Source organism: Ambystoma mexicanum, chromosome 2p, assembly GCF_040938575.1.
Source record: "Ambystoma mexicanum isolate Mex_15411 chromosome 2p, UKY_AmexF1_1, whole genome shotgun sequence".
Lineage (NCBI taxonomy): Eukaryota > Metazoa > Chordata > Amphibia > Caudata > Ambystomatidae > Ambystoma > Ambystoma mexicanum.
Genome location: NC_090923.1, coordinates 933,181,370 through 933,199,767, shown reverse-complemented (window position 1 = coordinate 933,199,767; position 18,398 = coordinate 933,181,370). Strand labels below are relative to the sequence as shown.

Here is an 18,398-nt window from a genome sequence, read left to right as displayed (position 1 = left end):
CTTGCATATGGTTCAAGTCTCCATAACACAGCGTCATGTTCTGGCTTCAGCCTTTATGCGTCTTCTGGGCTTTGTGCATCTTCATGGTGCATGAGGCCCACTTACGCGTCAGATTGCTCCAGTGGCAGCTTCTCTGGCAGTAGTCTCAATTTCAGGGCAACGTGATGGACCAGTTGCAGGCTTCAAACAAATTTCCTTTTAGAGGAGGTCCCAAATAAAGCCTGCACTCCAGCCACCCATTTTGAAGTACCAGGAACTTTCAAACCGAGATATGTGACGTATGATAAGCAAATAAACCAGCAAAGAGCCACATTTGGGCTCTTCCAAGTACCTATCAGAAGAGCAACACCTATATCCAATACCCAGAAAACCATGGACAGTAAGGTATCCATTAAGAAAACCCTACAGGGGGGCGTGGCTCGGAGCCGCCGTGACTGGTATGGCTTCCTACTAGGAGCTCCTGCATGGCCCGCGGCACCACCACAATCTCCGCCTCTCCCAGACCCCGACATGGAAAGCCTTAACAGAGATTGTACATGAACCCCCGCCGCACCCATCAACCGAGCGGGTCCTCGCTCCAAGGCCAATTTATAGCAATTCGGCTCATTTCTCTTCCCGGGACCCGCTCGGATCCAAGATGGCGGCACTGCTACGAACTACGGAGGCTTCTACATAGGGGGAGGGGCAGGCGCTCTTATGCCACGAAAGTCGCCTAACGTTCACAGCTCGCCCTCCCGCCCTGTTGGCCTACTATCCTACACCTCCTGACCGCGCCCGGCGGCGGCAGTTCCGGATCCCCTGTGCAGCACCCGCCACGCATCAGTTGCATCAGTCTCACTGCAGCAAGCCCAGTTACCGGCACACATCCCGCTGCAAAGGCGGGGGAAACCCATCGACCTCACGGTGTCCCCGGACCGGCCTCACCGGCTGAGACTCGGAGCCCCGTGCTCCTCCCACCCTTCCTCCTGCACGAAGACTAAAGCACTCGCGGCCCCCCTCCCCTGCCCGTGAGCGTTGGGCGCGGGTCCTCGAACCTGCCGGGGGCCCCTGGCAGAGGGAGGCTACACGGTGTCCAGGCTCCGGTCCATCGCCCTCACACTCATAGGATCATCGCACAAGGAGGCCTCTGTCCTTGCAGCATTACACCCACGACTCAGTGGGTACGGAACGAAGAGCTCCCAAACGCCTACCGCACCGGACTGTTGCATCATCCTCCTCACAGGCCCCCTGACTCCTCAACGCCCTCTGCCGCCGTCGCTAAAGCAGCTCCTGTGAGATGAGGAGTGGGGAAGGGTAGTTGGATCTGCCTGCACCATATTCTACAGCCCCACACCACTCGAGCCCCAGACCAGCTCGCCGATCGATCACGCCTGCATCGCCTCAGCCGGTCCTAATCACCCCTTATCTACCACCTGGCTGGGCTGCAACTCAGCGGGGGCTCCCGAACTCTGCTCTCGCAAGGTGATACTAAAGACCCTGTCCGTGAATAACTCCACCACAGAGGCCCTACCACATCAGCATGTCTAGAAGCAGCAAAGCTTCCAAACAAACAGACATTGTCTCCCTGATGGCCATCTCAGCGACCGACAAATCTAAATAGGGGGACCCCCCAGAAGACTCCACCAACAATCCCACGATTGCGGCACCCACCTCTCTCCAGGATCCCTCCCAAATGGTCACCAAAACCGACCTACAAGACCTCCTATAAGCTCTAACTAAAGAAATACACAAAAGCACAGAAGAGGGCACGAAGAAAATCACGATCTTGGACAAATGGGTGGGCGAAATAGAATACCGAACGGCCGAGCTGGAATCTGAGGTCTGCGACCAAAGATTTGAAGTGGAACTGGACAGAGACCGGATAACAGCCCTGGAGGCGAGATGCAACCTCCTAGAATCCAAGCAGGAAGATGCAGAAAATCGCTCTCGGAGGAATAACATCCGCCTACGAGGCATACCTACCTCAATCACAGACGCAGAATTAAAACTCTGTCTCTGAACTCCTTAGGTTCATAATCGCCCTCCCGGACACCTCACCCCTGGATCTGGACCGAGTACATAGAACATCCCCGAGATGGGAGTCCAACCTCCCTCCAGATGTCCTTTTCAGGGTCCACTTTTTCCAGCTAAAAGAAGACATCATGCGTGGAGCGAGGCAAATGCGACAGATAACTTTCCGGGGAGCCACAATCTCACTCTATCAAGACCTGGCCCCCTCCACACTGCAAAAGCGAAAAGCCATGCGACCATTAACCGAATGGCTACGTGAAAAACAAACTCTATACCAATGGGGATTTCCTGCCTCGGTCAGATTCAAATGGGATGGATCTCAGAAGCTAATCATCTCACCAAAAGAAGCAATGAAATTCATGGGCCTCGGAGGCACGGGCGACGAGTCCGGTTCCGAGGAACCGATCCGCCCCCAGCAGGACAAACCCTCCATAGGAGAATGGTCAAAAGTGGGAAGGCGACGCAGACCAGGAGGTCCCCCCAAGAAAGACAACAAACCAGGATGATCAACCATCAACAACCTTACAACGCACCTGCTCTTAAGCCTCTGACACATATCCCTTGTGGACCACCATGTTCAAGTTGAGATACTCTACTTAATCCGCACGAGCTTGAAACTATGTCCTCAGAAGGATAAAGCCCACAAGGAACACCACGTGTATTTTCGCCGACAGTGCGGGAGCAACGTTCGAGCTCCAACACATTCCTTATCAGCGGCCCAGTTGGCCATTGTCATGCGCTTAGGTGCCACCAGTTCCCCAGTGGCAGTAGGATGACAGTTCTCCTACCTGTTCTTGTTCATGGGGGGATAAATGGGTTTCATCGGAACCAGGCTATAGAGGGGGGCATCTGCCTCTCCGGACATCGGCCTTACACTCAAGACAGCAGCACCTCGTAACAACAACGATATCTCCACGAGCCCAATGCAGCAATCGCCCTTCACTATCAGACTCTCAACCCCGGGGCGGGGGAATCATGGACAGAGGCACATCTATCACGATACACAAAACCAATGTCAGCAGCCAATGATATAATAATCCTCTCCTGGAATGTTCAAGGCCTAAACTCTCCACGCAAACGCAAATCAGTGGAACACAGATTGGGCCAACTATCGGGAGACATCATACTTCTCCAAGAAACCCACTTGCTGCAAGAAGACGAAGGCCGGGTGAGATTCAGCAGGTATAAAAGGAGATACTTCGCCTCCTCGGGACAAAAGAAAAGAGGAGTAGCAATTCTCCTAAGCGACACAATCCCATTGTCAAAGATCACCATAAAGAGAGACCCAGATGGGCGCTTCCTCCTCCTAAAGGGCCTCTTCGAAGAACTCCCGATCACCATTATCTCGATCTACGGCCCCAATACATCTCAAGCTAATTTCATAGCAAACCTAACATCTACTATCACAGCATTCCGCGAAGGCCACCTCATCATGGGCGGGGACTTCAACTGCATGCCAAATCCTCAAATGGACAAGACTCTACCCCCTACAAACGCAGACTTTACTCATGCTCTATCCATTGCCAAGCTGCTCAGAGAAACCAAATCTGTTGATACCTGGAGATTATTCAATGAATCTGCGAGAGACTACACCCACCACTCCTCCGTCCACAAAGGATTCTCAAGAATAGACCTCATACTAATCTCTGGAATGATATTCCCCTGTGTTAACAACGCAGAAATCCACACAGGTATGATATCGGATCATGCCCCAGTCTCGATTAATCTAGCTATCTCAGGCCAAAAGCACCCCCTCTCAACGACTCTAGAAAATCAATGACTCACTGTTATTAGATATATGTATCGGAGCAGAAACCGAAGAATCTATTTCCAACTACTTTAAGGAAAACACAACAGAGACATCCCCCATCAACATTATCTGGGACGCCATGAAAGCAGTTGTCAGAGGCACGTTGATCAGTGCCGGTGCAGAACAGAGAAGAATCTCAAATATCGTCTCGACTAGGCTGGAGGAAAAAGTAAAACAACTAGGGAATTAACTGAAATTACACAGCTCCAGAAAAACAGAAAGAGCCCTGAGAAAATGCAAAAACAGCGCTTGAAATGCATTGCGCTGACCGCACGACCAAATCCTTAGCGTTTACAAGGCAATTTTACTACAGTAAAAGTAATAAGGCGAACAAAGTGCTAGCGCAAAAACTGAGTAAGATCCGCACCCGGAACAACATCCTGAAACTAAAAGGGGAAGACGGAAAATTGCATTACTCCGAGGCAGAGAAAATCGAAGAACTACTCAATCACCACAAAGCTATTATGTCAGGTAATCCCACCACACTAGACAACCTGCCGGATTACCTACGCGCAACGCCTTCTAATGACACACCCCAGCTGGAAGCTTTAGAATCCCAGATCACCAGTGAAGAAGTTATGGAAGCCATAAAAACTCTCAAAACCGCCGCCCCGGGCCCTGACGGCCTGTCCACAAACTTCTATAAAAAATGTGCCAGAATCATCGCACCCCAATTGGCAGCCCTATTCAACTCCTTTCTATCCTCGAAATCAGTCACCGGCTCAATGGCAGAGTCGCTCACAGTCTTGCTGCACAAACCCGGGAAAGACCCCGAACTGGCCGCCTCTTACCGCCCAATCTCACTCCTCAACAACAATGGCAAAATCTTCGCCAAAGTGCTGGCTAGCAGGCTGCCATCCCTGATTGACCAAGACCAAACGGGCTTCATACCAGGGAGAGCGACCCACGATAATATTAGGAGAACAATAAATATCATCGAAAGCGCCCATAGACTAAAGGTGGGAACGGCGGTCATTGCCCTAGACCCTCACAAAGCCTTAGATCTAGACGACTTGGGGTACATCTGTGCCGTTCTCAAGCACTTCGGCTTCGGCCCAAACTTTATCACATGGGTAATGGTTAACTACCAGTCTCCCACCACGCAGCTACGCGTCAATGGCACCAGGTCAGAGACAATTCACGTATCCAGGGGCACCAGACGAGTTGTCCACTATCACCACTAATCTCCGCCCTCTCCATGGAGCCCTTCACAGCAAAAATCAGACAAAACCCTAGCATCAAGGGAATACTAGTGGGTAATCGAGAATACAAAATAGCGCTATATGCGGACGATGTTTTAATAACAGCATCAAATCTAGCAGAGTCCTTGGGGGCCCTGTTGTCAAGGATGGCACTCTATTAAGAGTGGCGCAGGACACCCAGGAAGGGTTTGGGTGGTTGTGCCAAAGTAAAGTGGACAGATAAGTACACACACAGCTGAAAGGAAAGAGAACAAAGAGTAGGCAAGAGTAGCAAGGAAAAAGGTACAGAATGAATTCCCTCTTGGGGTGTATGCAGATCTAGGAAAAGATTATTCCAAGAACCTTAGGAAAACTCTAGCCTTCTGCACAGTTTGCTATAACAGAGGCCCACGCTGTTTGCTCATAGCTTGGAACAGCAGCTAAGGGTGTCAGTAACGCAGAAACGAGACAAGGGAAGGGGCAGAGGTTGCCTGACGGAAACCAACGGACAAGCTCTGTACAAGGGGTCTACAAACAGTACAAGAGACGACACTAACAGATAAATCCAGGGAAATAGGGAAGTCGATGAGCAAACTAGCAGAAGGAAATGAAAGGAAAGCAGTATAACTGAATTGGACAGGGATAAAGAACTGAGGGTTGAAAGCGAGAAAGAAAGCAAGGGAGCAGCAGTCAGGAAACGGGGGCTGCAATAACTGAATGCAGGTAAACTGTTGTGGATTGCAGAGGGCTGTAGGGTACAAGGTAGAGAGCTCAGAGGAGCAGGACAGCAAGGAGCAGGCCCAGAGGAGCAGGGCTGTAAAGAAGGGAGCCCAAAGGAAAAGGGCTGTAGGCAGCGGAGTGAAATAGGCTGCAAGGCAAGGAGCCCAAAGGACAAGGGCTGAAGGCAGAGGGGTGTAGCAATCTGCAAGACGGGTTCCAGCGGACAAGGGCTGTAAGCAGCGGAGAGATGCAGACTGTAAGGCAGGGAGCCAAAAGGCTAGGGCTGTAGGCAGCAGGGTGTAGCAGGCTGCAAGGCAGGACGCCCAGAGGAGCAGGGCTGAGGCAGGGAGCCCAAAAGGCTAGGGCTGTAGGCAGCAGGGTGTAGCAGGCTGCAAGGCAGGACGCCCAAAGGAGCAGGGCTGAGGCAGGGAGCCCAAAAGGCTAGGGCTGTAGGCAGCAGGGTGTAGCAGGCTGCAAGGCAGGACGCCCAGAGGAGCAGGACGCCCAGAGGAGCAGGGCTGAGGCAGGGAGCCCAAAAGGCCCAGGGCGGAAGGTAGAAGGCAGCAGAGCGTGATCGGCTGCAAGGCTGGAGCCCGGATGGGCCAGGGCGGTAGGTAGAAGGCAGCAGAGCGTGATTGGCTGCAATGCAGAAAGCCCGGCAGGGCACTGGAACAAAAGCAGGTGAAAGCAGGAAACCGCATACAAAGTTTGTAGCTCGAAGCAAAAAGGTGCTGGAAGGACACTCAATGCAAGAGACTGAGCTCCTGCAGGCAGCAGCTTTTATACCGCCCAGCCCAGCACAGAGGCAGGCTAATTGCTCGCACCTGGATCAGCACACCTGCATACAATCTGCCTCCTCCCTTTCTGTTCCTGTGCTGATGGAAGCAGACCTGATCCCTAGGGCTTCTGGGGATTGTAGTTCCGATGATGAAAAATAGGAATAGCCAGGAATAGATAGTTATAGCCAAGTGCATTGTGGTAAGTGTAGTTTGTTGGAAAAAATAGAAAAGCACCAAAGTCTCGCAAATGGGAAATAAGGTCCAAGAAGTGAATAGCGGTTGATCCAAGAGTTTTCTGCAGATAAATGAATAACAACTTGTCCCTATTGATCGCCAATGTATGCGCCCATGGCGCAGGCATGACACCTGTGGAAGGGATTACAGATTTCGGGACACTATCAGGGTTCAAGGTGAACCTCAAGAAATCCGCTGCACTCGCAGTCAACCTATCTAAACAAGATAAAGCCTCCCTCAGTCCCCTCATGCCGATCCCATGGTCAACAGGCCCAATCGCGTACCTCGGGGTACAGATCCCCAATGACCCACTACGCCTGTACTCCAGCAACTTCCTGCAACTGATTAAAGAGCTCTAAAAGGATCTCAAACGATGGAAACCCCTGGAAATTTCCTGGTTTGGGCGAATTACTGCTATTAAAATGAGTTTACTCCCTAGATGGCTATACCACTGCACAGCACTATCAATTCAGATCCCCGGCCCAGCCCTAATAGCCCTACAAAAGACAATCCAAGAATTCGGATGGTGGGGGGGGGGGGGAAGAAATTCTGCATCGGCAAGTGAATAATGTTGAGGGGGATAGCACAGGGTGGATTGGGGGTCCCAGACCTGGCCAGATATAGCCTTGCGGCGCAACTATCCCACGCATTCTCATGGGTCCAAGAATCAGACCCACCGAAATGGGTGCATCTCGAAGAAGCTTGGTGCCCGGTCCCACCTTCCGCACTGCCACACCTACCCAACATCCAACCCCAAGCTACCACTGGCCCCCTACTAACAACTAGAACTACAGCCCACTGCTGGAAAGCTGCAGCCTGAAAATGGGGCATTTGTGGCTCTCTAGGCCTCCTAAACCCCATATGGAACAACCCAGAATTCTCCCCAGGCATGTCCCCACAGAACTTCCAACCATGGAGGGAGGGAGGATTGCAAATAACTAGGGACTTCCTAGAGGCAGGTACACCCATTTCATTTGAAAGGTGCAAAGCAAAATTCGGGGTGAATGAATGAGAAAGATTCCGGTATGCCCAAATCCGACACTTGCTATCCCACAGAGCGACCAGAAAGAAATGTTCCAGAGAACTAACTGCATTGGAACTATCTCTCACGACCCCTAGCAGCAAAGGCAGAACCTCGACCCTCTAGCGACTCCTAGATAGGACAGGCCCAGCTATAAAAGAAAGATACATGCTTGAATGGGAGAAGGACCTGGGCAAAGAAATCGATATTGAAAACTGGGGGAAAATCTGGACTAAGCTGCATAAAAGCTCGCAATGTATCACAAATAGGGAAGGGGGCTACAAACTCTGCTACAGGTACTATATAACCCCTGCACAAATCAACAAAGGCAACCCGAACATCCCCGGAACATGCTGGCGCAGTTGCGCGACACCAGGCTCACTATTCCACATGGTATGGACGTGCCCGAAGGCTGAACTGTATTGGAGAGAGGTAATCAAACATATCAAGGAGATCTCTGGCCTCTCCATCCCCTGGGACCCTGGAATCATCCTACTGGGAGACACTGGCGATGGCGCTTTCCCACTCTGAGGCCATACCTCCCGACTATGCTCACACCTACTCCTAGCGGCGAAAATCGCAATGGCCCGGGTGTGGAAAGATAAGGAAGGTCCCTCAGTGGCACTCTGGTGGGCGAAATGCTGGGACATAGCGGTCGCCGAGAAAATCACGGCGATCCGATCTGACTCTCTGAACAGAGCCTTAAACATCTGGGACCCATTCATGGACTACGCGGCCAAATTCCCGGCTCTCACCAGAAGGCCGCCACTACCCAGATGGCTCCAAATCAACCCTCCCCACTGATCCCCATCCTCGGTCCCCGGCCCACGGACATGATCACTCATTCCATCAATATGACCCTCCTACCCCCACACCCCCTTACTGCCCCCACCTAGAGTCATTTTACTATGCTCTGTGATTGTTGATCTGCTGTCCTTGTACTCATTGTAATGATCGTTTATAAAAACCCAATAAAATGTTGTTATGAAAAAAGAAAACCCTACAAACAAATGAGACGAAATGAAGATTGCCTCAATACTGTCCCGGAAGAAACCAAAAATGCCTTAATGGAAGACGAATGGTGACGTCACGAGGGCCCGGACTGACGTGCAGATAGAAGACATGATGACTAAAGAATGACACAAAGAGACGAAACGTCATGAGGAAGGATATCGAGAACCTAAGATAAAAAATGATGTCCAAATGTAAGAGAATGAAGATGTAAACAGGATGAAGATATTCAACCAGTTAAAGGCATGGTCTAGTAAAAAATTTTATTTAAAAAATAGATAGGCAACATAAAAAAAATACTAGCATTCTCTTTTTTAAAACTTCCTATGTAAAATTTTGAGCTATTCAAGCTCAAAATTCGCAAAAGCAAGCACATGGGCGCATCCATTTTGTGAAATGGATGCCCTCCTGTGCTGGCTTTTGCTTTTGCGGCACTAATGAAGGAAAAGCAAGCCAGCTGTAGTAAACAAAAGCTACCGCTGGGTGGCTTTCCCTTTGTTAGTGCTGTACGCGGAGGACGGGGACCGGAGACCAGAGCAGGAAAGCTGCAGCTGAATCTCGGTAAGTGCTATTTATTTTTATTTTTTAAATGAGCACTAGCTGCGGTTTTTTTTCTACGTTTTCCGGGCTGGAGGAGCACGGAAAACTTAGAAATAAAACCGCAGCTTTAAAAATGTTGTATCTATGTTTGCGGTCGCTTTTGAAGCGACCGCAAACATAAATACAACGTTATTGTGTTGGAAAACGCTGCGGTTTTTCTTTCCAAGTTTCTCAGGCTCCTCCGGCTCGGAGGAGCCTGAGAAACTCTGAATGAAAAACCGCAGCGTTTTCCAACACAACCGCATTGTGTTTCTGCCTGCTGTGGCTATCACTTTGGGTCTCCGGTGCTCCCAGGGAGCACCGGAGACCCAAAGTGAAAGCCACAGCAGGCAGAAACACAATGCGGTTGTGTTTACATGCCGTGTAGTGTTTCTGCCTACAGCTGATTTCCCATTTGGGGCTCTCGGGCTCCCCACGGGGAGTCCGAGAGCCCCAAATGGGAAAGCAGATTCAGGCAGAAACAACACGGTTGTTTTCCGCAATGTTGCGTTGTTTCTGCCTCAATCTGCTTTCCCATTTGGGGCTCTCGGACTCCCCGTGGGGAGCCCGAGAGCCCCAAATGGGAAAGCAGATTCAGGCAGAAACACAACGCGGTTGTGTTGGAAAACGCCGCAGTTTTTCTTTCCGAGTTTCTCAGGCTCCTCCGAGCCGGAGGAGCCTGAGAAACTTGGAAAGAAAAACCGCAGCGTTTTCCAACACAATAACGTTGTATTTATGTTTGCGGTCGCTTCAAAAGCGACCGCAAACATAAATACGTTTTTAAAGCTGCGGTTTTATTTCTAAGTTTTCCGGGCTCCTCCAGCCCGGAAAACTTAGAAAAAAAACACAGCTAGTGCTTATTTTTTTTTTTTAAATAAATAGCACTTACCGAGATTCAGCTGCAGCTTTCCTGCTCTGGTCTCCGGTCCGCGTCCTCCGAGTCCCGGCACTAATGAAGGGAAAGCCACCCAGCGGTAGACTTTGTTTACTACAGCTGGCTGGCTTTTCCTTCATTAGTGCCGCAAAAGCAAAAGCCAGCACAGGAGGGCCTCCATTTCACAAAATGGCTGCGCCCCTGTGCTTGCTTTTTCGAATTTTGAGCTTGAATAGCTCAAAATTTTACATAGGAAGTTTTAAAACGGAGGATGCTAGTATTTTTTTTTTTATGTGGCCTATCTATTTTTTAAATAAAATTTTTTACTAGACCATCCCTTTAGCTCTGCAGATGTGTCATGGACACGACTGGTGGCAGCTATTGTTTCGCATTATTTTTAACCCGTTCATGCCATGTTAACCGCGTTTGGCACAAATAGGTGGCCTGGCTCCAAAATGGCCATGACACGATGTTCTTTGTCCTGTCCTTTGGCCACCTTGCCCCTTCACCTTCCCCAGGTCGATTCGACCCGGGCCAGTCCTTATTTGGTCATGCATTTTCCCACGAAACGCAATGCAATGGAGTGTGTGTTTGTGAGCAGATCTCCCATTGGGTCCTCTTCGTTTTGGCGCGAAGGGAACTTTGGATAAGAGGAGGCCAGAAACACCCACACCATGTCGATCTCCTGAGTTCTCACTGAACAAAGGATAGGATCCAAGTATCCTGCAACTACGAAGCTGAGTCGAGGAACCACTGGTGACATGCTGGAAGGTTAGACACCCTAAGCCCGCTGTCGTCCTGTGGGACCCCTCTGCATCTGACCGTCCTAGAAGGTCTGCGAAGGCGCTTCGACCCATTGGAATAGTGGGACCAACTACTCTCGGCACCTTCACCAAAACCTGCAAGAAAGCTTTCTCGGAAGTGTCCCTGGGCCAACCAGTGGGCTGACCAGCTTAGGCAGGACCTTTGCTCTGTCTCAGCTGTTGTTTCGAGGAGACCCTCGAGATTTGGTATACTGCTAGCTCTGTGTCCACAGCACCCGCACACCGAATCTCGTACACTTGGCGTTCCCAGGTCTGAAGTGAGAAGAGTGTGCCAGGACCGGAGCAAACCGGTTATCCTGTTGCCCTGCCGCAGCAACGTCCTTTGCAATTCCACTGCATTTGTGAGCCTCTTTCCCCTGAAGCCTGCTGCAGTGAAACTGGGTCGATTCATCCACCCGGAGCGAAGAAATTGCCACTGTCCCGTTTGGGGATAATCACTGTATCTTAGGAACTAAAAGGTGCCGAGACGTCCTTTTTGCCACATTCGAACCTGCAATCTAAGTGGACTGACCTGCCGAAGTTTGGGCTCACTTGCATCGGGGGCTGGTGAGTACTCAATACCCCAAGGGCCCATTTTTACGCACGAGTGGCCCCTGAGGGCCCTCTCCTTTCCACTGCTATTGCGAAATAGCGACGTCATCCCGAACTCTCGAACTGCCTCTGCCTTCAAGTGGAGGTCCTTCTTGAATAGTGGGAACCTATTCTTCATCTCCTTACCCACCTTCCTGAGCTACTAGAGACCCCATTTTGCCCATTGGAACAACCGCATGCGTTTGCATTGCATGTACTATTGAGCACAAGGCTCTTCTAAGGGCTTGGACTGCCTCTTAGGTGTATTGTCGATGCTGAAGCGGCCTAAAGACTATGCACTGCCTGTTTCCTTCCCATCTAGGTTGTCGACATGTTTCGTACATTTAACCCTTTGGTCCCCGTTGGTCTTGTATATATATTTTATTGATAGTGTTGTGTTGGTTTACTTAGTGTTACTGTGATCCTTTTGCTATGGTCTATGTTACAAAGGCCTTGTAATAAATGTGTCTATATTTTTAATATAACACCCGTCTGGAGTAATTTGTAAGTGTCCTTGCTCTGTGTGCTCATTGAGGTCTTTCAGTCACCCTCACCCCTCCTGAGACTTAGTCTTGACCGCCTGCGAAAGCTACCTTGATTGGTCTGGCTTGTCCAGAGGTTACCCTGTTCCAAGAAACTAGGCTGGCCTTCTGAACATCTGCCCACCAGGTCAGAGTTTAGAAATCCATCTTAACAACATCCACCAGAAATCTTCGGTCTTCCGCAGCTCCTGTACTTGTCCAGCCAAGATACAAACTGGCTGTTTTTGGCGGCACAAGCTTTGACTTCCAGGCCCCTCTTCTCTGGAACTCTCTCCCTCTTCTATACGCCAAATTGAGCACTAACTGCCCTTCAAAAAGGCCATCAAGACCTTTTCAATCTCAGTTAGTCCTGGCTAATGGGCTACCTGCTCTCCTTAGTTCTCTTCTGGTCTGACTCTTCTGTGTTTGTGCGTCTTGTTGTATGTGTGCCCTGAAGCCTACGGGCATGTGGCGTGTTACAAAAATTAAATACATTCTTAAATCAGAAAATAGATGATGACACTGTTTTCTGTCTGACATATACATTTGGTGTAAAGTGTTTTTTTTATTCTTTACCAGCCGTGATTCGTAATTATGGCAACTTGCTGCTGGAAATGTCAGGAATTGTGCCAGATGGGATTGTTGCCTTCTTCACCAGCTATCAGTACATGGAGAATATTGTATCATCTTGGTATGAACAGGTATGTCTGCCTAGTGTGATGGCCCTTTTAAAACTGTATGAAAACATGATGTTATCTCTTTTGAAGCTGTCCAGCATGCCATGTTGTGTTTAATAATAGCAAAGCATTCAGATGCCTCTATGACTTTTAGTTTTCATGAACGGGAAGAGGACTGGCCATGTCTGCCAATAATGAGTGGTGAAGGTGGTTGCTGTGCACCAGATGGATGTGGCTAGTCACAGACATGACAGAACACCTGTTTTATTTGGCTTTCCTTTTGATTTTGTGGTTTTGGAAGAAAGGATTTCTATTGGTGCTTGTTGGTTACAGAGCAGATGCCCTTATTTTTGAAACCTGTTATTTCACTTTATGCATTTCCTATCAAAGGAGTACGTTTCTTAGGAAACATTTTTCTTTTTGCTGCTTTCCCTCCCTAAGTGAAGCCTTTTTTTTCTTTTCTTGCTTTGCTAAGCTGATCTGTTTTGGGGGCACTGATTAGACCTTATGGCTACTAGTGCAGAAGAACTCTGTTCTCCATAGTAAAATTGTCTGGTTTTCCCTGCACACATCACCTTCTGTGAAGTGCGGTAGAGACATTTTGTGTCCCAAAAAAATTGTTTTTGGTAACTTTGTGGTTACTTGCACAATGTGTCCAGGATGGTTAGGTGGCAGTAGATACTTCTTTACACATTTATTTTTTCTAGTCTTCTACAATTTTGCATTTTTCTGTATAATGCCATTTAGAGTGCAATATACTCTCAAATGCCCGTCCCATAAGAGTTTTGCCTGTCTTTTGGCCATCTAAAATGTTGCCGTTTTCCTGGCCTAGAGTGCTGCATTTTCCATGTATGGTAGCCATTTTCCCAGGCAAAGCTCTAGTTTTCGCCAACAAAGTGGCCATCTGTGTGTGTGTCCGGATGTGAGGGTTGGGTCTGTCTTGTGCAGTCCGCATTCATGCCAGAGTGTGTCTGTTGCTGGGCAGATGCAGTGTTCAGAAGCTATCCTGCATTGGACAGCCCCTGCTAAGTTTAAATGGCTCATATTGTTACCATTGTGGGGGAGGGGCAACTCCAGGCCCGATACTGGATAAAGGGGGTCTCCTGGAGCCATTCTGCAGATCATTGTTGGAGCCAAGAACCCTACAAAGGAGAGCAGCGCGCGGATGACGCAGACCTCGTTGTTGGAAGCTAGCCTGCAGCGCTTTCTTCACTTGCCCGGCAAAGCCCTGCCTCTTAATCTTCCTCAAGACCTTTATCAGTGCTGCAATCAGTGGGAACAACCAGTCCTGAAGATCCAGCTGTAAGAGTCACAGACTCCTGTGGGCTAGCCAGACATCGTCCTGGGCTACTTTGTTGCACTGGACACCGTTCCGAGTTAGATCTTGGGACTCTGAAGATCCTAAACTTATGTAAAAAGAAGCATTTTCCTGAAATTGCTGCTACCCACCACAAAAAGTGATCTTGCAGAAACAGTTTGTTTCTGGCACAAGGGTCATTGTTCTAAATGAAAGCTGCTGAACACTCCAAGGTAAGTTGCCATAAAGTCCCTTTATTCACTTACAATATATATATATATATTTTGAACTTTTTTTATTTGGAACAATAGTAATACAAGGCAATTAATAACTACATAGGATAAAATAAAAAGATGTTACGATATCAGATTATAACTAATGGAAATACTAGACTGAAATACCATTACCATATAAGCCAAGCATACTTATAAACTAGATACAACAATCTAACAGGTTTAAAGTGTAAAGACCTACAACGACAAACACAAAATACAAATACGCACAAAAAATACAAACACCCACAAATGGAGGGGTAGTGGGGCTAAGCAGGAAGTTATAATTTGTTCAATACATTGTCATCAGTTGGGAGTTACATTAGATAAGAACCTAAGGAATAGCTGCCACTTCAATTCATGTTTAAGAAAAAGGGAAGGGGAGGAGGCATTACATCTTTCTAACCTGTGGATGTTACATATAGAGTTCCACCACATTTTATAATTAATATGACCAAGATTGTTCTAGTTGGATTATATAGTTTGGATTGCAACAAGGATAAGGTCAAATAGATAGTAAACATTACTACACAAGACACCTCACAGCAGTGTACTACCCAATACAAGTAATTTAAAACGAAGGTCTTGTTGTATATTGAAGATAAGCTTGATTGTATTCCATACATTTTTACAATATGCTTTAACGAATTCACATTCTACAAACATGTGCTTAAAATAACCCTCAGCATGTAGGCAGCTCCAGCAGCTATCATTCTGTGCGGGGTTGCATTTGAAGAGCTTATCAGGAGTGATGATGGCCCTATGATGGAAGAAATATAAAGTTTGGAGCAGACTGGCTGACGTGGTAACTTTAGGGATGTTCCAAACAGGGGGCCAATCTGTTTTACTATCCGATAGAGAACATTCTTGCTGTCATGCAAGCTGAGATTTCCATCTACATTCTGAAGAGGTTTCATTAGAAAGAACTTTGTAAAACATGGAGGCACTAAAGTTGAAATTGTGCATATGCTGCAGTCTTTCTTTGTTAGAAGTGCAAGATGTACACCCTAGTGAATCATTTTATATGACTTCATTAATGAGTATCATATATTGGTGCATATAAGAAACCGGGATAAAGAATTTTCAACAAATTGATTAAAGGTCATGGGTACACCATGTACGAACAGCTGATTAATATACTTAGTGCTCTGAGAGAGACTTGGTATCCACATAATAGACCTACCATTAAGTCGTATTAAAGCATTCAACCAAAGATATTGTGAGATAAATTGAAATGGTTTTACATTATAGGGAAACAGATACGTTCTGTGGTAGTGGGCAGATAGGATGATAATCGCACCTTTAATCTATTTTTCCCCTTGATGAGGTAAAAGTCAGCAAAAGGTAAAGGAGAAACCATAGCTCTCTCTATGAGCAGCCACATAGGTGCACTATTATAATCTATGGAAGCAAACCACATCTGCGTCTGCTTCAAGACAAAGGCTAAATGGTATTTCAGGGAAACCAACTCCACCATAAGAAAGAGGTTTCTTAAGTTTGCTTATTGATATTCTATGCCGCTTCTTTCCTCATACGAATTTTACCAAACATGAATCAATGACTTTGAAGAAAGAAGCAGGAAGGGGAATTGATAACATATAAAGAAGATATCAAATAATAAGGGTGATCCTCATTTTAATAGTTTCAATGTGACCCCACCAGGATAAAGCTGGGACCATGAATGTGTTTATTCTTTGATTCTTGATAACGTGACTGTGATGTTATGCTTGATGATATCCTTGATGGATAAAGAGATATGAATGCCTAAGTATTTGATTCCTTTCCGACACCACTTCATGGCAAAAGTTTGAGTATGATGTCTAGTGCAGTGAATTTTAAGAGGTAAAATCTCAGATTTATCTGTGTTTAATTTATAACCAGATGCTAGTGAAAATCGTGAGATAATGTTCAATGAAAATTGTATACTTTTATCTGGATTTTTAAAGAATAAGAAGTCATCAGCATACGCCACTATTTTCACTTGTATTCCACCAGCATCAATACCTTGTATGCTGTTATCTTGTCTAATTGCTTCCAAAAAGGGTTATAATGCTAAGATAAAAAGAAGTGGAGAAAGCAGACTACCTTGACGTGTAAGTCATTATGAGGACATTTGTCCATTAATAAAAATAGCCGTACTTGAATTTGAATATAGCACTTAAATCATGGAGAGAAAAGGGCTGCCAATTCCATACCATTTGACAGCCTCAAACATGTAATCCCGTTCAATCCTGTCAAATGCTTTTTCTGCATCTAGGGCTACCGCTGCACAAGGGTCTTTGGATTTATGGATAATATCTAAGATATATCAAAATAGCCTCACATTAGAGGAGGAAAGTCTACCTTTGACATACCTTACCTGGTCGTTTTTAATTAAGTGGGGTAAGAAAGGTAGATGTCTATTTGCTAAAATCTTGGCAAAGACTTTACAATCAGTATTAATGAGGGAATGTGGTCTATAGTTTTGAGGAAGTTCAGGATCTTTATTACGTTTGGGGAATACAATTAGCATGGCCTCTGAGAAAGAACCTTGTACCTTGTTTGCTGTAATAAAGTGAGAGAAAAGGTCATTACGTTTAGGCACTAGTAAGTCATTGAAGCGAACATATAAATCTATAGGGGAACCACCTGGGCCTGGAACTTGGCCTTTCTTAAGTTGTTTTATGGCTTTAGCAGTTTCACTGGGAGAGATAGGGTCATTCAATGATTTAAGATCGACAATTGCATATGTAGAATGAGGGACATGCCGAAGAAACTCTTGACAATGATGGTCATTAGGCTTTGATTTCAAGGAATATAATTTTTGATAAAATTCAGAGAAGACTTCCACTATTTCTTGATCTGAAAACTTCCTATTCCCTATCTAATCTTTGATAACACCAACCCTAGCCTTTTGGGTATGACACAAGTGATTTACTAGTTTTATTGGAAAATTGATATAGTTTAGCCTTGTATTTTAAAATGTTTGCCCAAGTATTGTAATGTAATATTGTTGTATTGAATTCTCAATTTAGTCATATAATTAAAAGTAGAAGGAGCATTACTACTCGCATGTTGAGATTCTAGGGATTTTAATTGTTTGTTATATCAAATTCTTGTTTCAATTTTGTCTTTTTGTTAGCAATAAATGATATAATAGTACCTCTACGTACAGCTTTATAACAGTACGGCTTGTTGACAATAGACGTATCTTGAATATTATTTTCTGCTAAGTAATTAAAGATGTGAATAACTCATCATTCAGAAGAAGCGTGTTAAATCTCCATTTATTGGACTTGCAACTATTCTGGGAAATTGCAAGTTGGATGTGAACTGGAGCATGATCTGATAATGATAAGCATTCAATTTGAGGTTTGAGGAGAAGATTTGACAAGGATTTAGGGATGACTATGTAACCTAATCTAGTAAAGGTGTGCATTGGAAAAAAAAGGTGAACTCTAAATCAGAAGAATGAGTCATACGCCAAGCGTCCATGAGGCCTAATTCTGATACGAAATTAAGAAATTGTTTATGGGATTTAGTGCTTTTAAAACATACAATGGACTTTCTATCAGGCACAGGGTGTATATGGTCTAAGGAATGGGGAGGTAGGAAGATTCAGAGATCTTGAAACTCTTTTATTGCAGAGATTGGACCTGTTCTCTTGGGCAATGGTGAGAGAGCCAAAAGGATGCGCTATATTTGCTTCATGGCCATGCATGGTTTCCACATATCTTAACTTAATGCCTATGGATCCTTTCATTGCTGAATCATGGGAAAAACTGAGGAGGCATGGGAAGCGGATTTGGGTTCTGATATTTTGGATGGAAAATGGATGCAGGTGCTACAAGTGGGTTGTAGGAGTAAATTGGATCTGAGCTTGAGACTTGTGCATAAAATAATCTTGGGGAGTTTGTACTGGACTTCGGTGCGGATGTATGGTTTGAATTTGATGGACAGCAACACTTGCTGGGGGTGTGGTACAGAGAGGGGCACCCTTATTCACATATAATGGAACAGTTTTAGGTCGAAGAGATTT

General features: G+C 46.5%; 1 protein-coding gene across 1 annotated transcript in view; it reads left to right on the top strand.

Moving 5' to 3' along the window:
- Nucleotides 1-18,398, top strand: part of ERCC2 (ERCC excision repair 2, TFIIH core complex helicase subunit) — a 1,037,455-nt gene that overhangs the window by 754,248 nt on the left and 264,809 nt on the right. The window contains exon 17 of the mRNA XM_069644679.1: nt 12,714-12,835. Coding sequence (XP_069500780.1) covers nt 12,714-12,835 — 122 coding nt within the window. The remainder of the gene's footprint in view (nt 1-12,713; nt 12,836-18,398) is intronic.